The sequence below is a fragment of the Miscanthus floridulus genome, chromosome 2 (assembly GCF_019320115.1).
Source record: "Miscanthus floridulus cultivar M001 chromosome 2, ASM1932011v1, whole genome shotgun sequence".
Classification (NCBI taxonomy): Eukaryota; Viridiplantae; Streptophyta; class Magnoliopsida; order Poales; family Poaceae; genus Miscanthus; species Miscanthus floridulus.
In genome coordinates, this window is record NC_089581.1 from 159421089 (window position 1) to 159444669 (window position 23581).

Below are 23581 nucleotides of genomic sequence, written 5' to 3' on the forward strand. Positions count from 1 at the left end.
GTGAGTCCTTAGGTATGGCCCATCATGGCCGTGGGTCACGTCAAGACGCGCCTACTTTTTATGTTAGAAGTTTGACCCTGGGTTCGTACTCTTAAAGCCATAGTGGTTGTAGGCAGTACGGACCCCCATCGAGCAAGGCAGAATCCCCCTCCAAGGGGTCTAGTGGGGCAAGGTCTGTGCCCAAGGGGTCAGGTGTGACGGAGCCTACACCCTTAGGGTCGGGCGTGATGGAGCCCACGCCCTCAGGGTTGGGCGACACGGAGCCCATGCCCTCGGGGCCAGGCGAGGCAAAGACCGCACCGAAGGGGTTTGGTGAGACGAAGCCCACGCCATCAGGGTCAGGTGAGACAGAGCTCATGCTCAAGGGGTCTGGAGAGATGGAGACCACGCCCGAGGGGTCTGGCGAGATAGAACCCACGCCCGAGGGGTCATACGAGACAGACCCCGTACCTTCAGGGTCGAGCAAGACAGAGCCCGTACCATCCTCAAGGGGTCAACTCATGGGGTTTAGGGTTTAGGGTGGTCGTCCTCCCTCAAGCATTTTTCGATAAAAATAGAGGGGCTGAGCCATGCCATGTTTCCCTCGATGGACGAATCATGGTGCTTGGTGAGCTGTTAATGGGCTAGTCTGAGTGGGGCCCTGACTTCCTGTTCATGGGGGTCTAGCATGGGTTAGCTAGTGACCGACTCTAGATTCCTAACGACCAGTCTATATAGTTCTTGATTCCATTCGACCGGTCCCAAGGGCTCGTTGCCTTTCTTCAGGGAAAAACCATGGATAGTGCACTGGCCAAGACTCGAACGTGGGTCGGGATGCCCATGGCGCTCGTGCACCTAGGTGCTGGCCGCTAGCGGGCCCATCCTTAACCACCCCTCACTCTAAATGTGCCCTAGAGCAATTGTGAACCCATCGATGGGCCAACTTTTGAACTCCTAGGCTTTAATGGGCTGTGGGAGCGTTTTTAACTCCGTATCCCTCTTTACCTGTGGTGGTTTTTGGCCCACTGAGGGGGTAAACCATCGTTCGGCGCACCCTTCGAGGGGATAGCCGGGGGTGGCGTGTGCACGATTCTCGGAGAGGCGAAGTGACAAGGCACGATAGGTACGTTGATCGAGGCAGATGGTTCATCTCTCACTCTACCTTCCCCTATAAATAGGGGCCTTTCCCTTTGTCTCTGGTATGCATAACCACAACCTCGTCTTCTTTGCTTCTTCGCTGCCACCGCCTAGATTTCTTGCCCTTGCTCTTCCGCCACCAGCAAGGTTCTTGTTCTTCCACCCTTGCTTCCCATTGAGTTGTGATATCGCTCCAACGTCACCCACGCACATGTCGATGGCCTCATCAAGTGTGGTCTCCATGGGAGAATCGAGGCGGTGGAGTGGCTCATGCCCGGTCATGAGGAGGCGCCGTCGCCGCCCAACAGCTATGTTGTGTCCTTCGTGCTCTTCCACGAGCATGGATTCATGATTCCTCCCCACCTATTCCTCCGAGGACTGTTGCTTCACTACCAGATCGAGTTGTAGCACCTGCATCCCAACAGGATCCAGCACATCGTGACCTTCATCACGCTATGCGAAGGGTATCTGGGGATCGAAACCTACTTTCTTGCTATGGAGGTACTTCTCTGAATCCTTGCACAAGAAAAGGGAGAGAAGTGGGGACCTATCGGTGTCGATGGGATGCGCAGGTATCCACCTCTGGGGCCATCGGTCCGCCAAGTACATGATCTATTCACCGTCGAGGTCCAACAAAGGATGGCACGCACTTTGGTTCTACGTGAAGAATGATGTCACTGCCCCCTTACTGGACTTCACTGGATGCCTAATCGAAGAGGCGCCGCTGGTGTGAGGGTGGGGACCCCCCGAGAAGGAAAAGAAAAGGCTCCGCAATCTCCTAGATGCCATCACGCTCTTGAAGAACCATGGTCTCCGTGGGGCCAGTGTCATCGGGGAGTATCACGCGAGGAGGGTTGCGCTGCTGATGGTGCATGCCCTCCCGCTGTATGGGATGATGCCCGACGCGTAGCTCGGTCAGACAATGCTCGTCTAGGGGCCGCTTCACGATAGTGAGGTCGCGCATCGCTTCAAGGAAGCGATGGAGGAGTTCGACGTCGTGTTCTTGATTCTAGTATATCCCATGATGTGGCCAGACGCGGACTTTGACGAGCTACTGGCGGGGTTGGGATTTTGGGCCTCTGTCACGCCGCTACTAGAGCACGGGGCCATGAGGGCGGCAAACCACACCGTAGACAAGAAGAGGAAGAAGAAGAAAGATGAGGAGAAGGCGAAGCGACGGGCGAAGCAGCGGGCGAGGCAGGATCGAGGAAGGCAGCGGCAAGGTTTGGAAGAGGAAGAGGAAGAAGAGGGCGATGGTTTTGGGTCGCCCGTCCAATGGGATGAGCTGGGAGGAGGGGACGAGGACCCGTCTTTGCCGCAGGAGGGATCCTTCTCGTGGCATGCCCTAGGGTAGGAGGGGGAACGCGCCCTTGGAGCTGGTGGAATCAAGCTGCCCCACTCTGTCTAGGCTTTTCGAGGCACCCATGGAGCCAGTGGGGACCATCTGCCCCACTCTATCTGGGCCTTCTGAGCGGAGGGAAGCCTCGAATTGGCAACATGCCGTTAAGGCGTGGCCGGGGTCAGGCGGGCTAGTCCCAAAACGTCATCGTCCGGTGGCATCGAGGTGAGTTAAAAACTTCTTCGCTCCTTCACTCTTAATGGATTTTGCCATAGACTAATCATCATGTCTTTCCTAGTGTTGGTAGAGGCAAGATTGTCCTAAGGCTAGCACTAAAGAAGAGCCTCGCCCTTCGGTAGACGCGCCAGGAGCCAGTTGGTGTCATGTCGGAGGTGAGTAGGAGCGACATCAGGGCGGTCATGGCGTCAACTAGGGGGTGCAGCTGGTGGCTACATCTACAAGGGAGTAGATGGAGGAGGGTGCGACCAGGGTGCTCATGGTGAATGTGGTGCGGCCGGGTGTGGCCGCGACGTCACAAGCGAAAACAGTGCAGCCCGAGCTGTCATCCATGCAGGTGGACACAACATCAGAGGCAAAAATGGCGTAGCCAGAGCCATCATCTGTGTAGGTGGCCATCTCTATGGCAAGGTAGATGGAGGAGGATGCACCCGAGGCATTCATGGTGGATGTGGCATGGCCGGGTGCGGCGACGATGCCATAGGCGGAGATGGCACAACCGGTGCCGTCGTCCTTGTAGGTGGCTATGTCTATGATGGGACGGATGGAAGAGGGCACACTCGAGGTGTCCTTAGCAGATATGGCAACATGGTAGGCTTCCATGTCTGTGTCACCTACCCCCTCTATCGTCGGAAAGGCCGCTCTAGAGGAGTCACTACCGTGGGAGGGGTCAGTGCCGCTTGGTGTTGGCGTGGATCCATCCTGACCTCTAGTTCGAGTGGCGGCAACCCACACGCGTGGGGAGGTCCTTGGGTCTGGTGGGCTGATCGGTGGGACCCAAGGGTGATGCTCTTCACCCTCAATGATGTCGTGAAGAAGAGGGAATGGTGGAGCGTCCACATGGAGGTCGGGACCACAGTTCTTGCCTTGACCACTGTGCTGAGCTTGCTGCGTGACATGGTCACTCTGGTTGGCCACGTATGCTACGCCCGTGCTTCCGACCTTCACTTCTTTCTTTGCGCCTCTAACCTATAACCTCTCCACAGTCCCTTATGGCTCGTAGCCTGGAGAAGTCCTTGTTCCTTTGTCACAAGAAGGATGTTTGGGACCACCTCACCGATGAGACGCGACTATGTGAGGGACTGGTCACACAGCTTGCTGTCGTCCTTCAGGAGGTGGCTGAGCTGGCCCCCGTCGGTCGGGAGCTGGTCGACCTCTGAGCTAGGGAGGTGGACGCTCACGATCATGCCCGCGAGGCCGAGGAGAAACTTGTGACCCTAATTGATAGGGCACGCATAGATGTCGTAGAGTTCGAGCGGCTACGGAAAGAGCAGGATGATTTGCTCCGGGCCATAGAGGAACTCCGCTCAGAGCATGACTTGGCTCGCTAGGGCGTGCCAACGCCTGATAGCGGATTGACCTCCTTGAGGGTGAGCTTGATGGGGAGAGGAACCTAAAGGTTGCGGCTGAGGGCGTGTTCGCTTGGCTCGCCATAGAGTTTGGTCAGCGCTAGCAAGAGGTCCAGTGCCTGGAGGCTGAGGTATCCGAGCAGCGCGATGAGGAGCGCAAGCTTCGGGCGAACATGGATGGTAAGCCTTCGGTTTCCCTTGTTGTTTTTCTCCCTAGAATCCATGGTAGGCCTTTTGACACGGTCGATATGTGACTTCGATAGGTCTCGATTATAAGCTTGTGATGGAGGTGATGAAGAGCTATGGCCTAGAGAAGGAGCTCAATGAGGTGAAGTCCTCCCTCTGGAAGGAGAGCGATGAGCATGACACCCTGCGCGTCGCTATCCAGCTGGTCTACGATGACCTCGAGCTGGCCCCGAAGCAGGAGACAAGCTCACTAGTGATTAATGCTGTCCGAATTATGGATGGAGCGCATGAGATCGTGAGGCACGTGCTTCACTTTGGCGTTCATCGGTCGTTTGTGATCGCTCGTTCTCATTATGAGAACATCAATCTATCGATGATGAGTCAAGGCTTCACGCCCAGCTACACTGAGGCCAAGCTAGAGGAGATCGAGGATATGGTGGCCTCCCTAATGTGGGATCTAGCTGTAAATATCGAGGACGAGGTCGTCCCCCCAAGGGGTTAGTTAGTTGGATGATGCGGGTGGTGAACTTGTAATAAATAGGTAATTTTTTAATTTTTGTTTTGGCCGAACAGACTTTTGGCCCTTCTCTTTTTTATGTATAAAAAGGTTGATACAATCCGACCCCTTCTGACATTAAGGTTGTAAAGCTCGAGGTGCAGGCGAAAAAACTCTAATCACACTATTGAGCAGAAACGTCGTAGCCGCTGGGGCGTAGGTTTTTTACGGTATGACCTGTTTTACTCAGCGTTTGTATCCGCAACTCTTACTTCTAGATCTTAATGTAAGGAGAGGTCAAGCGTAAAGAATGTTTCTAAATAGATATATTCTTATCTTATCAGCCCTCGAGTGAGGCCTAGCCCCTTATCGTTGCTAGGGCCAGGTGTCACTAAAGATCGAGGAAATGATAGCAAAACCGATAAGAGAAAGCGTTTTTGTGTTTCAGAAATTTCATTCTCAATTTTCAAAAGTACATCATAGACTAGGGGTAAAAGCGACGTAGCTGCTCAATGTTCTAGGCGTTAGTGAAGACTTTGTCGCCGATGGACTTGAGCTTGTAGGTGCCCGGTCGGAGCACCTCCGCGATGATGTACGGTCCCTCCCATGGTAGAGAGGGCTTGTAGCGGTTCTTGTTGCTCAGGACAAGGCAGAGCACCAGGTCCTCGATGTTGAGCCCACCCCTACACACGATAGCTGTGGTACTAATGTAATGCTTGCTGGTACTTATCCGAGTGGAGGAGGCAACGTCATGTGCTTCATCAAGCTGATCCATGGCATCCTCGAGGGACGTCTTGGCTCCCTGCTCATTGTACGCCCTGACCCTCGGCGCTCGAGGTCAGTCAGGAGGACCGCTTTGGAACCATAGACCATGAAGAAAGGTGTGTAGCCAGTCGCCCGGCTGGGGGTCGTCCCCACGCTCCAGAATACCGCGGGAAGTTTCGTAGCCCATTGTTCACCAAATTTTTTCAGTCGGTTGAAGATTGTAGACTTGAGGCCTTGTAGGACCATGATGTTTGCATGCTTGACCTACTTGTTTGTGTGGTGGTGTGCCATGGCGGCCCAATCGATGTGAATGTAGCAGTCATCACAAAATTGGAGAAATTTTTTTCCCGGTGAACTGTGTGCCGTTGTCTATGATGATGGAGTTCGAGACTCCAAAGCAGTGGATGATGTCGAGAAAGAATTGCACGACCTGCTTAGATTTGATCACAGAAATTGCCTGAGCCTCTATCCACTTTGTGAACTTGTCTACGACGATAAGCAAGTGTGTGTAGCCCCCGGGCGCTCTTTTGAGGGGTCCAACCAGATCTAGCCCTTAGACCGCAAACGACCACATGATAGGGATCATCTGGAGCGCTTGGACCGGTAGGTGGGTTTGACGAGCGTAGTATTGACACCCTTCATAGGTGCGCACAATTTGCTCGACGTCAGCCACCGTGGTTGGCCAATAGAAGCCCTGTCGAAACGTGTTTCCGACCAAGGTTTTAGGTGCAGCATGATGTCCGTAGACCCCACCATGGATGTCCTTCAGTAGTAGACTCCCTTATTTGATGGGGATGCAACATTGTAGGATCTTGGTGTGGCTTCGCTTGTAGAGCTCCCCTCAATAATGACAAAGGACTTGGTGTGGTGTGCAAGTCGCCGAGCCTCTGTTTTTTCCGTCTAGAGCACCTCATGGAGGAGATAATCGAGGTAAGGTGTCCTCTAGTTAGCTTGAGGGTCAGGCTACTAGATTTTCATCAAGCTCTATGACTTTGGGGTCAGAAGGAGCCGACGGTCGGTCAGCCCTAGAGCCTAGGGCAGGTGGCCCATCACCGATCCATTCCCGCTCCTCGTAGCGGGCCGAGGGCTTGTACCAATCGTTGGTGAAGACAAATTGCGTGCCATTGTTTGTGATGATGGAGTTCAAGACTCCAAAGTAGTGGATGATGTTGAGGAAGAATTGCACGGCCTGCTCGGATTTAATCACAAAAATCAGCCGAGCCTCTATCCACTTTGTGAACTTGTCTACGACGACAAGCAAGTGTGTAGCCCTCGAGCGCTCTTTTGAGGGGTCTGACCAGATCTAGCCCTCAAACCGCAAATGACCACATAATAGGGATCGTCTAGAGCGCTTGGGCCGGTAGGTGGGTGTGACAAGCGTAGTACTGACACCCTTCGTAGGTGTGCACAATTTGCTTGGCGTCAGCCACCGTGGTTGGCCAATAGAAGCCCTATCGAAACGTGTTTTTGACTAGGGTTCTAGGTGTGGCATGATGTTCGTAGACCCCACCATGGATGTCCTTTAGTAGTAGACTCCCGTGTTTGATGGGGATGCAATGTTGTAGGATCTTGGTGTGGCTTCGCTTGTAGAGCTCCCCTCAATAATGATGAAGGACTTGGTGCGGCATGCGAGCTGTCGGGCCTCCGTTTTTTCCGTCAGGAGCACCTCATGGAGGAGATAATTGAGGTAAGGTGTCCTCTAGTTAGCTAGAGGGTTAGGCTCGGCTACTAGATCTTTGTCAAGCTCCATGACTTCGGGGTCAGAAGGAGCCGATGGTCGGTCAACCCTAGAGCCCAGGGCAGGTGGCCCGTCACCGGTCTATTCCCACTCCATGTAGCGGGCCAAGGGCTTGTACTGATCGCTGGTGAAGGCGCCCATCGGCACTGGCTCATGGCCAGACACCATTTTCGCTAGCATGTTGGACGCCTTGTTGAGCTACCTCAGGATGTGGTTGAGTTCGAGGCCATCGAACTTGTCCTCCAGCTGTCAGACTTCTTGGTAGTACGCAGCCATCTTGGTGCTATGGCAGCTTGACTCTTTCATGACTTGATTGATGTCTAGCTGTGAGTCACCATGGACGTCAAGTCATTGGATGCCCAACTCGACGATGACGCGTAGGCCATTGATGAGCGCCTCGTATTTGGCCACATTATTGGAGGTAAGGAAGTGGATGCGAACCATGTACCTCATGCGCACCCTGAGGGGCAAAACAAACACCAGTCCCACGCCAGCGCCTTTTTTCTTTAGCGATCTATCAAAGTACATCGTCCAGTACTCTTAGTCGATGGCTGCTGGAGGCATCTGAACCTTGTCCATTCTGCGACAAAATTAGCCAGCGCTTGGGACTTGATGGCCATCCGAGGGGTATATGAAATACCCTGACCCATTAGCTCGAGTGCCCACTTCACGATTCTCCATGTGGCATCTCGGTTTTGGACGACCTCACCAAGAAGGAAGGACATCACTGTCCTCATCGGGTATGACTCGAAGTAGTGACATAGCTTCCTCTTGGCGATCAGGACGGCATATAAGAGCTTCTGGATTTGGGGTAGCGAGTCTTGGAATAGGATAAGACTTTGCTAACGAAGTATATGTGACACTGCACCATGAGGGCGTGCCCCTCTTCTTCCTGTTCTACCGCTAGGGTGGCACTGACCACTTGTGTGGTGGCCGCAAGGTAAAGCAGGAGTGGTTCCCCATCGGTCCATGAGACCAGAATTGGGCTTTCGTTAGGATTTCCTTGACCTTGTCAAGTGCCTCCTGAGCCTCATGCGTCCATGTAAATTGGTCGGTTTTCTTCAAAAGCTAGTATAGGGGAGGCCTCGTTCGTCGAGGCACGAGATAAAATGGCTAAGCGTGGCGAGGCACCCTGTAACTCGCTGTACTCCCTTTAGATTCTAAATCGAGCCCAAACTCTTGATGGCTGAGATCTTCTCTAGGTTGGCTTCGATGCCACGCTCATAGACAATGAACCTAAGCAGCATATCCCCTAGGACCCTAAAAACACATTTGTTAGGGTTGAGTTTGTTGTCATTTGCCTAGAGTTTCATGAAGGTTTGCTCCAGGTCTGCTATGAGTTGGTCAGCCTGTTTGGACTTAACCACGATGTCATCTATGTAAGCCTCAACGGTTCGTCGGATGAGGTCCTCGAAACACTTGAACATACAATGCTGATATGTAGCCCCTGCGTTTTTTAGACCGAACGACATCGTGATATAGCAGAACAATCCAAATGGGGTGATGAAAGAAGTTGCGAGCTAGTCGGATTCTTTCATCGCGATCTGATGGTACCCGGAGTACGCATCAATGAAGCAGAGGGTTTTACACCCCGAGGTCGAGTCGACTACTTGATCTATATGTGGCAAAGGAAATAGATCCTTTGGACACGCCTTGTTGAGACTCGTGTAGTCAACACACATTCTCCATTTCCCATTCTTTTTTCGTACAAGGACAGGATTGGCTAACCACTCGGGATGATACATTTCCTTAATGAATCTGGCCGCCAAAAGCTTCGCGATCTCCTCGCCGATGGCCCTACGCTTCTCCTCATTGAAGCGGCACAGGCGCTGCTTTACTGGCTTAGAGCCTGGCCTGATCTTCAAGACATGCTAGGTGACTTCCCTTGGAATGCCTGGCATGTCCGAGGGTTTCAATGCAAAGATATCTCTATTGGCACGGAGGAAGTCGATGAGTGCGCTTTCCTATTTGGAGGAAAGCGTGTTGCCAATACGCACCACTTTGTCCTCGAAGCTACTGGGGTCTATGAGGACCTCCTTGATGCCCTCCATGGACTCAAAAAATCTAGCCGACCGCTTGGAGTTGGGTGCTTCCTCGACGGTCCCCTCCTTGATGACCGTGAGCTCCTTGGAGGCGATAATCATCGAGGCGCGCTCATAGCACCCTACATGGGCCTGGCATCTTGAGCTTTAGGTAAGTGTAGTTGGGGACGGCCATGAACTTCGTGTAGCATGGTCATCCTAGGATGGCATGGTAGGTTCCATGGAAACCAACCATCTCGAAGGCGAGGGTCTCCATCCTATAGTTGGTTGGATTCCCGAAGGTGACGAGCAGGTCAATCTGCTCGAGCGGTATGGCTTGTCTCCCCAGCACGACACCGTGGAAAGGCGCCTCGGTCAGTCAAACGCGTGACTGGTCGATGCCCATAGCATCAAGCGTCTTGGCGTACATGATGTTGAGGCCGCTGCCTCCATCCATCAGTACCTTGGTGCGCCACTTCGTGCCGATGATTGAGTCGACCACAAGAGGATACCTTCTCGGCTTCAGGACGCTCTCTGGGTGATCGGATCGGTCAAAGGTGATGGCGGAGTTCGACCACCGGAGGAAAGATGGTGTGGCTGGCTCGGCCGTGTAGACCTCACGACGCACAAGCTTTCAGCGGTGCTTGGAGTCGTAAGTCGCCACCCCACCAAAGATCAAGAGGCAGCCGTCTGGCTTCAAAAAGCCGCCATCCTTCCCCTCGACGTCGTCCGCCATCGGATTAGGCTTCTTCCTATGGTCCCCCTTTTTAGAGCCGCCAGATAGGAAACGCTTCATGAGGACGCAGTTCTTATACAGGTGCTTAATGGGGAAGGCGTGGTTCAGGCATGACCCCTCAAGTAGCTTTTCGAAGTGGTCGGAAGCACCATCGGTGGGTGCTCGGCCGCATTTCTGCTCGGTAGCAGCCACGAGCAAGCCCCCGTGTCGCTTCTTCTTCTTGTTGTTGTTCAGGTGGTTGGAGGCGCGCTCGCTGATGTCCTTGTCCCTCTTCGCTTTGCCCTTAGGGCGGTCAAAAATTGCTCTGACCGCCTCCTTGCCTGAGGCATGGCTGGTCACAATGTCAAGGAGCTCCTTGGTGGTTCAAGGTTCCTTGCGTCCTAGCTTATGGACCAGGGACTCGCAGGTGGTCCCGGATAGGAATGCTCCGATGACGTCGATGTCGGCGTCATCGGGCAATTCATTGCATTGCCTAGAGAAGCGTCAGATGTACTCACGGTGAGTTTCCCTGGACTTCTATTGACAATTTTTTAGATCCTAGGGGTTCCCAATGCGTGTGTAGGTGCCCTAGAAATTTTTCACAAAGATCTCCATCAGGTCCGCCTAGGTTTGAATTTGGTTGGGCGGAAGGTGTTCCAGCCATGTTCATGCCGAATCGGCCAGGAACAATGGGAGGTTATGGATAATGAAGTAATCACTATCTGCACTACTGGCTTGACAAGTAATCCGGTAATCCTCGAGCCACAGGCCGGGGTTTATTTCCCTAGAGTATTTTGGGATGTTGGTCGATGGTCGATACTGTGGCGGGAAAGCCATGTTGAGGATGTGCCAGCCGAAAGCCTAGGGCCCTAGCAGATCGGGGCTTAGGCTTTGGTCCTTATCACTGTCGTAGCATTCGCCGCATGAGGGTTTTAGCTATGGCTAGCCTCCTCTCTCTTGTCCCCCTGTCCATGCCTACGGGCATTCAAGGTGTTACATGTGTCATGGTTGGGGCCGAGACGGTCATGCACCGGGAGCATGGCAAGCCCTCGATCGCCGCACGACGCCTGGTGGACGGATGTGTCTTGGCCATGTTGTCCCAAAGACATGCGCTGACTGGCATTGAGTTCACGTCGCCAAGACAGCAAGCTTTCCACCTGCTGCACCGCTGCGTGCTCGAGCAGCGTGCGGATCTCGTGAGGGGTCTAACGGTCTTCGGGTGTCGTGGGCTTCGAGAGCCCTCGGAGTAAGGCCACCACGATAGCTATGTTCTGGCTTGCCCTGGTGAAGTGTGGGAGGCATCCATCATCCTCGATGATCCTTTGGTTTACATCATGGGTGATGGCGTGTGCACGGCCATCGTCTCCATGGCGTTCAATCTTGAGCTCGAGCTCCACACACTCCTGCTCTAGATGGAGTCACGCATCCTTAATCTCCTTGTGTTGTGCCCTCAGCTGCTCCACCTGTAGTCGAGGCCCCCCCCCCCCCCCGCATCTCCCTCGACCTCGTTGTTAGGGTCATCCATAGGAGTAGCCCCTCCCTCGTGGATGCTTTCAACACGTTCCTCAGGGGTGCCTGCTATGAAGCATTCTCGCGAGGGGTTATGGCTTCCCCTGCTAGAGTTAGAGTCAGAGATCGTCTCTAAATCTCCCGCGAGAAGGCCGTGGAAAGATTCCGTGACATAGTCCGTCATCCCCATGAATTCATCATCCGTGGGGGCTGGGTGCATGCGCTGTGTTGCGAGGTGACCAATGGTCATTGCGACGTTGCACAGACCGAATGGGAACGCTGTCGGGGCGCTCTGGGTGAGGTTTTCCAGGGAGAGTGGTCCCCCTCCAACAAGCTGTGTCATGACATTGGCGAACGAGAAGGTGAGACAGCGCAGGTCCTCCCAGGACGGTTGGGGTCCTAAGAAGGCGCCTAGCTGGCGCTCTAGCCTCTCGTAATGAAAGCCGAGGATCTAGTCGCTCTTAGGGGCACGGGTCTCCGAGGCGTGCAGCTGCAGCTCTTCGAGGGCCTCGATGGATGCGTCAAGGCCAGTGGGGCGAAGAAGTTGGATGGGGGCGGGAGCCCGCGCTAGCTCTCCCTCCACGGCGATGAAGAAATCTAGGCTCTCGAAGTGCACGCGCACACCTGAGACCCAACTGACACCATTGCTAGCCATCCATGGCCTGTTGTGGACGATGAGACGCGCAAAAAGTCCCCTACCTGGTGCGCAAACTGTCGGTGTTTTGAACTACCAGCTAGTAAATTTGTGTTTGCGCGTCTGGTCCAGATGATGTGCTCGGAGGACACAATGGTTTATACTAGTTTGGGCAGAATGTCCCTACGTCTAGTTTGTGGCTGCTCGTGTTACCGATACTTATTTATAGTAGGGGTTACAAGCGGGCGAGAGAGGAAGAGGGTCCCAAGTCTCTGATGGAAGGATCGAATAGAGTTGAGTCTAGCCGAACTCGTTGAGCCGTTCAGCCTTGAGCCGTTTTTCCATGCCCTTCGTGGGGCGTCCTGTAACACCTCGGGTGTTTAAATATTAAAATCTGACATGTCATCATATGCATTGCAATGCATTTGGCATTTGGTGAAAACTTTGATGTACATTTACTAAAACAAGTTTACAATTGTGTAATGAATGTTGAATTGTATTGTTTGACTCAAGTTCAATATTTGTTTGGATTTTGAATTTTTCAAGAAACCCCCGCTTTTCAACATTTAAACCCTACCCTAAAAATCCATTTCAAAATCTAAGCATATTTTGGGGTTGGGACCAAAAGCAAAAGTGTAGAGCTTGGCAAGTTATACAAAGTTTGTTTTTGGAGTTTTTCAAGTTGTTTAGAAAATTTTTGAGTAATTCAAAAAGGCGTAATTCGTTAAATATCCCCTATTTGAATTTAAAAGATCATTTCAAAATCTAGATAGAATTAGGGGTTGGTTATAAAAGCAAAGTTGTAGAACTTTTGATTTTAAACAACTTTTATTTTTGGAGATTTTTGAGTTGCTATACAAATTTGGGAGTAATTTGAATTTGAAACCAAATGGCAAATCTATAAATTCGGTGAACAGTACTCACCGCCCTAGCTACATGGCCGGTGATCTTCGGTTTGCTTCCAGGCGCAGTCATGGTCGTCTTTGACGTCGCACTGGCACGGTGAAGGCTACAGCGTAGCTTCCTTGCGCTTCTGAGCCGCTCTACTTAGCCTTGGCCGTCGCCGTTTGCCTCCGCTCTCTTGCTCTGTTTTTCCGACGCCACGGCCATAACTCCGGCGAGCTCGTGTCGATGCCGTAATGCTTCACCGTCGCTGATAAACTTGTCCCAGCTCCGTCTCATCCTTGCGCACCTAAATAACTAGCCCTGGTTGCTTGCCATCATCGGGAAACGCCGTTCGGCGCTTTTCTTCCTCACGGCCGGCAGCACCACCGTAGAGTGCGCGTCGTCATGGCTAGCGTGCTACGGTGAGTCTCTGCCCTTACTGAGTCTTGCTTCGGCTTTGCCGCAATGATGTAGTGCTTTGTGACCCATTGGTTTCTCATTTTGACCACCACAGCTACCGGAGCATCGCCGTCGTCGAAGATCGCTCCGCCGTGACCGCTGTCAACGTCGACCCGTGTCATCGAAGCTTATCCGGTCTCGTTCTTTGCTCCAACGTGTTCGTGGTGAGCTACTGGACCTTCCCATGCCCTCTGTTTCACCGTTTTCGGCTTCATTTCGCCGGCGTAGCGTAGCTGCGCCGTCGTGGCCGCCATAGCGACGTAGTGCTCGGTCCAGTCCATAGTTAGTCAGGCTTGTGCTCAAAATGGATGCGCCTAGTCTCGGGGAGGGTGTAGGTACCTTGGCCGTCGCCGTTGGACTCAACGGCGGCGAGATATCGCCAGTCAGCGCCATCATCGCCGTAGTCAAAGCGCGAGGTAGAAGATGACAGGTGGGGTCACCATATCAGTGACTCAACGTTCAAAATGAATTTTTTGTTTTTCATATTTAAATGAATAGTGCTGTAATTTGTTATTTTTGTGTAGAATTATTTAGAGCTCCAAAAATTATAAAATTTTTTGTGTGAATTCTCTATGATGTATATTATATGAAAAAAATTTGAAATATTGATTTTCAGTATTTTTGGAATATGATAAAAATTGCTCAATTAATTAATAAATGACTTTCCATGATTTTTCTAGGCTTATTTATTTATCCAAAAATTATGAAATTTATTTTGCCACTTAGTCACCAGGTAATGAACATGTACTAAAATTTTGAGCTCAATTAGAATAAGTTGATTTATTTCATAATTTTGAATTAAATAATGAATTTATAAAAGCAAATAGTAACTTTTAATGATTTAGGTTTTTATTTGGACTTTTGGATTGAGTGATGACCTTGGGTCATTAGTTGATAATGATCCTTGGCAATTGATTTAGGTGTTGTGAAAAAGGTTTGATTAGTTTGACTTGCAACTGTACCGCGAAGGAAAGTTGTATTCAAATTATTAATTTTGCATCCATCATAGAGCATCATGTTTCGTATTCCGCATCATGTTAAACATGTCATTGTTACTACGTGTAGTGAACGAAGGTGAACACGTGGTAGTTAATCAAGTCGTGGAAGAAGTTAATCCGTTTGTTGAGGTCGGATCGAATACTTGTGAAACGTCGCAGGAACCGGACTTTTCCGTCAACGAAGGCAAGCCCCGGATCATACAACCCTACCTTGTGTTTTACAAATTAATTTCGCTTTTGCTTTCCATTACTGCATTAAGTAGTTAGGAGTTAAGTAAGAGCCTAATTGGTGCATTATCACCCTTGTTATTCCATATTTACCATATTACCAGTCTAAAACCCGTATATGCCTAGTTTTGCTTAGCTATGCGTAGAACGATGAAAGTCGGGTGACTACCTGCCACCTGCAAATAACAAATGGAACATTGGTTAATTTTGTTAGCATGTGATATGAGAATGTGGAGTAATAAATTTAGACCGGGCGGACTCGGTGTGTGTGAGCCACAAGACATGGAGGTCTTGTGAGCGGGTTATTTCCGCCTGTGTCGATTAAGGCACGTCCGTTGTTGAATTGTATGAGGTGAGAATTTGTAGTACTAACCACATACTCCGGTAAGCCTGAACTTGGCAATTCTATTACGAGAATGGCTACTCGCGCACTGGGAGTGGAGAGATGGCGGGAATAGCGTGTACCCACGTGGCCATGGGCTGGAATGGTGGAGTACTATGTTCTCGGGTGGCGCGGACCCGTTCTTGTTTTAGGGGATCCGAGGGTAGGTTGGTATATGTAGGTCGGGGACCTGCATATGTCGTGTGGTCTGGAATCCCCAGCTGGGCTTAATCGGTTCGAATCGTCGTTGCTCCTCGGTTAAGGAGACTCAACTCACTGTTCATCATCGTAGAATTAATAACCAGAACTTGAATAAGGCTTGTGAAGGTGTTGGATATGAAGTTTCATGATCTCAGTGCGGATCGTGTCAGCTTTGTATATAATTCTTGAGAAGTTTTCTATATAAAGAATGTTGTTAAAAGAGCTTTTACGCAAAAGAACTTTGATCATTGTTAAAGCTATACCTTGAATCCCTGAGCCTGCATTGCTGAGTTTATCAGTTAATATTTTGGATAAGTCTTGTTGAGTACTTTCGTACTCAGGGTTCGTTGACCCTTGTTGCAGGTGAGCCTCATGAGCAGATCTGTTTTGGATCATGCTGCATGACTATCGTTCGTTCTGATGATGAGAAGTAAATGTGTGATCCTTGGGCAGGATATTTATTTTGTGTGATATGTCTATATTAATTATGCCACTCCACTACTACTATGGTTTGTAATAATTATCGAACTTAGTTTGTAAGGTTTGAAACAACTGGTTTGTAAACTATGTTATCGTAAGACTTCCGCTGTTTTTACTCTGGTTTTGATATTTGAATAAATGTTGTAATACTGCAATGACTCTGTAACGTGATCCTGCTCGGAAATCGTGGATGATTCGGGGTTCCCCGAGGACACCCGACAGTCTTTTTAAGTTATTGGAAACATATGCATAAATGTCAAAAGTCGTCGGACAGTGACAGGTGCATGTGGGCCCTATAACTTAGGAGGTTCTGCCACACGTCCTGCTTCCCCTTTTATAGATGAAGGGGAAGGCGCAGGTTACATGAGAGAAAGAGAAAGAGCATAAAAGCGAGGGAGAAGAAGGCCTTCGGAGTCGCGGTGCCCTTCATCTCCTTCACGCGGGTCCCACTGGTCCTGTAGATGATGACGGGGACGACTCCACGTCGTAACCCTATTCGCCACTGGCGCCACATGTGGGCATCGTCAGCCGATCGTGGTGCCCATTCCGTCCCGGTGGGCAGCATGGTCAACTGGTATCTCTGACGGAAGTCGTGCGGGGATTAGATAGCATAGCGCTGGCACGCCCGACACTGTTGGTGATGTGAGTCCTCAGGTATGGCTCGTCGTGGCCACGGGTCACGTCAAGACACGCCTACTCCTTTTTCTGATGTCTGAAGTTTGACCCTGGGTTCATACTCTTAGACCCGTAGTGGTTGGAGGCGGTACGGACCTCCATCGGGCGAGGCGAAATCCCCGTTCAAGGGGTCTAGCGAGGCGAGGTCCACGCCTGAGGGGTCGGGCGTGACAGAGCCCGCGCCCTCTGGGTCGGGTGACACGGAGCCCACGCCCTCGGGGCCGGGCGAGGCGAAGACCGCACCCTCGGGGTCTGGAGACGGAGCCCGCGCCCTCAAGGTCTGGCGAGATGGAGCCCGCGCCTAAGGGGTCTGGCAAGACAGAGCCCGTGCCCGAGGGATCTGGCGACACGGAGCCTACGCCCTCAGGGTCGGGCGTGACGGAGCCCGCGCCTTCGGGGTCAGGTGAGATGGAGCCCGTACCTTCGGGGTCGGGCGAGACAGAGCCCGTAACGTCGGGGTTGGGCGAGACCAAAATATGCTCTTGGCCATCCAGGTGAGTTAGCGTTCGTGGCCATCAGCTTCCTTTTGTCGGGTATCCATACTACTGATACCCGACACTTCTCTAAAAAAACAAAATCTTCATGATAGAAATATAAGTTACCAGTGAAAGAAAAAAAAAGCATTCAAACACATAGTTTTATTGGTATTGTCTTTTTTCTTAATTATTATACTGAGATCATACTATCTTTTTTTCCCTTTACGAGGACATGAATGACCCGGAGCTGCTGTCCTTTTTCTGCCTTGACATGCTCTGCATATGTTGGGATTTAAGAGATCTTATACCAAAAACAGGAATACAGTTACCGATATTTTATTTTCGTAAGTGTGATTATTTTTACACTGGCTGTTTTTAACAGGTCTGGTTTCTAACGGGCCGTTGTCTTCCCTCCGTATTGCATTTCATCACCTGAAGATCATTGTTGTGCTGTAGATCAACTGTAATGCTTTGGTATACCTACCATACTTCGTGGTTTAGCAAACCAGGTCTTTCTTTGTATATATGTAGACCCAAAACATGTGCTGCTAAACTCCTCCCAACTACTATACAATTAGCTCCATGTATAATATCTATATAATTATGCTTCAACCCGCTACTATATTAGTCCATATTATGCATACCATGCAACGTCTAGTATATCTTTCTGTGTCTTTGAATTTGTGCCCTCATTTGCGCGCGATGGCGCGTGCCCTGCCACTAGTGTACATGAAATACGTTTTACAGCTAGCAGAAAAAACACAAAGTAAACATACACAATTCATTTGGCACTCACCGCCCTAGAGTGAGTGTGTAAAACCACATTGACGAGGTGGAGTATACATTGTACTTGTACGTGTACGGATGGAAAATATTCTACTGCGCAACAGTATGCATATATCCCTTTCCTGCGTGTCCACCGTCCACAAACCGAAAACCTTACATTCCTCTCCAACGTCTTTACACCTTATCTAAATGCATTGTATCTACTATCTACGCTAATCCATATGCATTGGAATAGAATAGGATAGAAATTAAACTAAGTTTCACCCTAATAGCCTAATTCACTTCGACCCATGTGGATTGATGTGCATACGCGTGCATGTAAATAAGTCCTTGAGCTATTGCGTGTGGATTGTGTTCCCATGGTTGAAAGTTGTAATAAATTTAGTTTAGTATATTAGCAACTCTAAAAGCCGCTTTATATCCTCTTATATTGTTAGGGATAAAGATTTTGGTGAAGAAATCTCTTTGATCAGCTTCTCAACTAGACCTCTAAATATTTTTATCATCTATTTCTAGTTTATCTTCGCCAAAGACAGAGAGGAGGAGGCTTTCTAAAGTGCCAAGCATGATATAAAAAAATTGTCAGAGGATAGAGACAAAAATAGTGATTTAAATAGGATAACTTTAAATTAAGATTTAAAAAGTGTGTTTAAAAAAGGCGGTTGTAGATGTTTTTAGCCTACAAGTTCATAATCCCCATAGTTAAAAAACGATATTAAGATCATAATGATAGCGATTTTCATTACTTTTTTGTTTTTATAGGAGTACCGCAGTCAAGGAGCCTGTTCGTTTGGCTGTGGCTTATCGTAAACGATCGTAAATTTTCAGCCAGAACTGTATTTTTCTCTCACACAAACCAGCCAGCAGTACTTCTTCACGAACCAGCAACGATACGAACCAGCCAACCGAACAGGCTGAGTTTAATAAGACTATTATGGTACAGCACCATCCAGGGTACTAAGGACTCGTTCGGTTAAGCCATTCTAGGCACAAGAATTATTCCAGATTTAAGTGCTTATACAAATTAAGCTTGAGTTCCAGCTTGATTCTTTCCAGGTACTCGTTCCCTGATAACCGAACATGGCCCAAGTATTTCGAAATACACGTTGATCGGATTCATCCTCAGTAATCAAGGTACACCATTACACCCATTTTGTTAAGCTCTACAAACGGGATATGAAAAACGTTGCTTTCTTGGTTTCAATTGTTGACCGAATGTTCTGGCGAACCGCAATCGGGAAATGGTGCTACAGAGCACAGAACAGTAGATTCACCTTGCCCGTAGTTCAGAAGGAGTAGTTGCTTACCGAGATCGGCAAATACTTATGCCTGGTGGAGTTGAAATGGCCTCAACCTCCGTGTTCCCACGTGACATGGACAGTAATCTCCAGCTGGAACCAATTCGGCCCTGGCCGACCACCTGTGGCCGCTCCGATCCGTGGCGCCGTCAAGCCCCGACCGAACTGCCCGTGCCCAAGTGAACAGCCATCACTGTCGGCGATGCAACGAACGAACATGTGCCCCGGTGGTCTGAGCTACTGCGGCCTGGGCAGCTGCTGGGCTGGTATCCGTTACGGGGACAAGTTAGGCACGTTTCTGCCGCGCCAATTCGTCATTGCCTCGTCTCCAGCTTATACTTCAGTCAGACTCCTGCTCGTTTCTGCTTGCGCCTCCGTGTCCGTTGAGTTGTCCCGACTCCCGCCCCCGCCCCCGCCCCCGCCCCTGCCAGGCCTTTCGCCGCGACGTCTACGCGTCGTTCCCCCGCTTCCTTTCCTCCAAAGCCTTCTCGTCTTATCGGCTTGCGGGGATCCGCTGCCACCACCATATCCGCATCCAGACCTGTGCCCGTGGCGAACGTCAGCCACGTGTGCTTCGGTTTGAGCAACCGTCGCAGGTTCGTGGCACCAGCCAGCCGCCCAGCCGACGTGCAGAAGATCTCCGCGTCCCTGAGCGACACAGCGAATCAACCGTCGTCTTCACCACTTCGCTCTTTCCGTATTAAAATCCCACCCCTCCCATTTCCGCTTCCCCACATCCCCTCGCTCGATTCGACCCCGGAGAAGAGCAAGCTAGGCGCAACCGACCAGCTACGCAACGCAACCATGGCTTCCGCTTCCTCGAATGCCAAGCAGAGCCTCTACCCGGATGTGGACCAGTCCCACCCTGATCTCAACACCCCCTTCTTCTCCGCTCCCACCACCTCTACCGGCGCCGGCACCGCTACCACGGGCAACTCCCTCTACCCTACCGTCGACCCCAACGAGCTCGCCGAGAACCTCTTCCCCGAGACGGCCGAAGAGGACGCCGCGCCGCCGCCGCCCACCACAGAGGAGACCGTCGTCGCCGTCCCCGGTTCGCAGCTCCACCTCGTCGATCCCGACCGCAGCCTCGACCTCGGCGCTGGCACGCTCTCCATCGTGCGCCTCCGCCAGGGGGACCACTCCGTCGCCATCCTGGCGCGCCTGATCCCCGAGAAGCCCCACCACAGCCGCGGCCTCTTCCGCCTGTTCAGCAGCGGACGGTCTGACGGTGGCGCCGAGCAGGAGACCGTCCAGTGGCCGCTCACCCGCGATGTCGCCGCGGTCAAGCTCGACCCCGCGCACTACTTCTTCTCGCTCCATGTCCCGCACACGGACCACCCAGACGACAAGGATGACGTCGAGGATGCCGAGGTGGACGCGGAGGCGGCGCTGAGCTACGGCCTCACGGTCGTTGGGAAGGGGCAGGAGAAAGTATTGGAGGAGCTGGATAGGGTCCTCGATGAGTACACCACCTACTCGGTGAAGCAGGTGGAGGCGGCGGCGAAGGAGAAGTCGGAGGTCATGGACGCGAGGGCAGTGGCCGAGATCACTCCGGAGGAAGCTGTCGGGGATAAGAAGGAGGTCGTTGAGGAGAAGTCTGCGGCGTTCTGGACGACAATCGCGCCGAACGTCGACGATTACAGCTCGTCGGTGGCACGGCTGATCGCGCGAGGCTCGGGGCAGCTTGTGAGGGGCATCATCTGGTGCGGCGACATCACGGCAGAGGGCCTGCGGCGTGGTGAAGAGGTGGCGAAGAAGAGCGTGGGGCCCAGCGCGAAGCCGACGCAGGTGAAGCCCAGAACTCTCAGAAGGATGAAGAGGTAGGATGGTGAACAATCTTACTACTAGCATTTATTGCAAATTACTTACGATTATTATCCAGTTAATTTAGAATGCGATTGTTCCTGTTGGATTGCAGTATTTTAGACACTACTTATCATAGATAGGAGTTAAATTGCCCTGCTATTAATCTTGTATGTTGTGGTAGCTCGTAGAATCAGACAACTTACAGATAGTTCTTACATTCTTAATTGGAACTCCCTTGCCACTTCACGTTTTGGTGGGATCTTTTGCTTGAGCAGCCATGGTGTTTTTTTTCCTGAATGCAATGCAAATGTCCATTCATGTATGATCATGTCAATTATTCCTTCAGAGTGTGGCCATCCATCTTTATTAGTTGATTGGCGCAAAATTGACCCTGAACTTAGCCATTGCCTGCTTTCCAGTCGCCATCTAGTGTGTATTTATCTACATATGTATTTGCATCCTAAGTTTGACCAAAATTATAGAGAGAATTACAAAGATTTATGACAAATAGGTATACTATGAAAATATAATTAGTGAAAAATCTATTGATACTTATTGGTATCATAAATGTTATTATTTTATTATATAAATTTGGTCAAACTCTAGATGCGTTGACTCTCCAAGAAAGTTGGAATGACTTGTAATTTGGGACGGAGGGAGTACCACTGATATTTTCTTGCCTGATGTAGTGATGTCACCTTATGATGGTAACGAAAAATGTTAGCGAAGATTTATGAGTGAGATTCAAATCAGGATTCATTTTTTGGAGAATCTATCTACTGTTCTAGATCACACAGTTCTCCTGTATGTCCGAGAACTAGTGTCCTAGATTGCCCATCAGTTTAGTCAAGTATGCCACTTGTTATCAACCATGTGTATGTAGTAGAAGTTTTACAGCACCAATTGTTATTCATGTTCCTTTCAGTTGGTTGGCGTATATTGCTATCTATTATTGTATGATAATCAATTTGTGTCCCTCTTCCTGCTGCTTATGGTTTTCTGTCTTCTTTCTTAGGGCTAGGAGGGTTACAAAGATGTCCAACAGGGTGGCAAACTCAATCCTGTCTGGTGTTCTGAAGGTCACTGGCTTTGTCACAAGCACCGTGTTGAACTCCAAACCAGCACAAAAGTTTTTCAAGTTAATGCCTGGCGAAGTTATTCTTGCTTCACTTGATGGATTTGGTATGTCTGCTTTACATTTCTTTAAGATTTGCTTGAGAAATATAGCTTCATTCAGGCTAGTTTACATGCTTCTGGGGTGATTGAATCTATATGATAGATTTGTAAAACCAGCAGATATAATTGATTTCATAATATGGCTTCAGATTCTACCCACTTCACTTTGTTTAACTCCTGCAGCATGTCTGCATTGCATGTTATGTATGATCGGTTGATTTTATCCTGTATTCAATGATACAGGGAAAATATGGGATGCTGTAGAAGTGTCTGGCAAGAATGTGATGCTGACATCATCAGTCGTGACAACTTCTGTTGTAACACACAGGTAAATAAACATGATGGCTGGTATGAAAAATGCACTGTTCATGCTGAAAAACATGGTTCCGGCTGAAATGTTGTGAGAGAAAAACACTGTTCTAGCTGAAAAAAGAAGCCGAACAAGCCGGCTTCTTGGTCAGCCGAACGGGGCCGAATCATCTGCTTTGTATTATTTTTGGGATCTGCAGTGACAATTTTTTGGTTAGGAGTCCTCCTTTTTTCCAAACTATGTAAATATAACTCTTTTTGGTTGGGAAACTCTCCATGCCATTTTCTACAAACATTGGCATTTTAGCAGCAAGTCCATATGGTTTTTTTGAGGAAAGAAAGTCCATATGGGGTATCATGTAAGAATAAAACAGGACTTAAAAAACATTTTTTTAGATGAAATTCAAATAATAAGAATGTCAATAATCAGCTGAGATTAGAACTACAAGAGATCCAAGAAAATTTGTTCTTTTAGAAAAATGGCAATGAACCCATGAACTAGGAAGTACTGCTCTTATGAGATAATGGCATGCAGGGAATGTTCCTTCTGTTTCTTTAGAAAACCTTTGTGTTTCATAACATGATTTTGCAACCATTTTTGCGTAGAAATATCTCTTGTCTGGTTCTCACCTGGCTATTAGTCAATGAAAAACTAACTTCCAGTGGATACTAGAAGAGGCTAATGGTTCGATTGATGCAGATACGGTGAGCAAGCAGGGGAAGCCACACACAATTACCTCCACGCTACAGGAAATGCTCTCGGAGCTGCGTGGGCTGTATTCAAGATTAGGAAAGCACTCGACCCTAAGGGTAATTTGAAGAAGTCATCTTTTGTCAGCCAAGCAGCGCACACTGTAGCTAAAGAATCAATTGCGAGGCAAAAGAAGAAGTGAGCTGGCCTGGTCGACAGTTCCATTATGCCTGTAATTTAATCTGTTGCTGTTGCAGTGTGTTAGCAATAGGAACTAGGAAGCTAGATCTTGTGAGTTTTGTGACTGTTGTCATGAGATTTTCAACCTGTTCGCTCGTTGGTTTTAGCCAGGGCTTATCAGCCATGATATAGTGTTTTTCTCTCACAACAAAACAGCACCAGCCGGGTTTATCAGCCCAGAAACCGTGTTTGATCTCTTCTTTCCTTCTTTTCTGGGCTGTGTTCATTTTATTGTACACTGATGTTCTACATACGTGTAAAATTCATACGTTTGGTTTGTGGCACGACAGTTTTAATTCCACCTGTGCATTCCGTGTGCTCTTGAAAGTAAGTTCTGTTCCATTTCATCATGTTGATTCGTGCCTTCGTGTCGTGCATTTCTT

At 49.9% G+C, this 23581-nt stretch overlaps 1 protein-coding gene across 2 annotated transcripts; it reads left to right on the forward strand.

Annotated features, from left to right (window-relative positions):
• Positions 1 to 19687: 19687 nt before the first annotated feature.
• On the forward strand, positions 19688 to 23525 carry LOC136534787 (protein EARLY-RESPONSIVE TO DEHYDRATION 7, chloroplastic-like). Of its 2 annotated transcripts, XR_010778817.1 has the most exons (5): positions 19688 to 20796; positions 21798 to 21964; positions 22202 to 22286; positions 22968 to 23277; positions 23387 to 23525. XR_010778817.1 is itself a non-coding variant. In XM_066527156.1 (4 exons), exons 1-4 carry the CDS (start codon positions 19778 to 19780, stop codon positions 23158 to 23160), a joined length of 1464 nt encoding a protein of 487 aa, XP_066383253.1. In that variant the 5' UTR covers positions 19688 to 19777; the 3' UTR covers positions 23161 to 23351. The 2 variants fall into 2 exon arrangements, 1 of the variants encoding a protein (XP_066383253.1); XM_066527156.1 differs by lacking the exon at positions 23387 to 23525 and having other exon boundaries at positions 22968 to 23351.
• Positions 23526 to 23581: the final 56 nt, after the last annotated feature.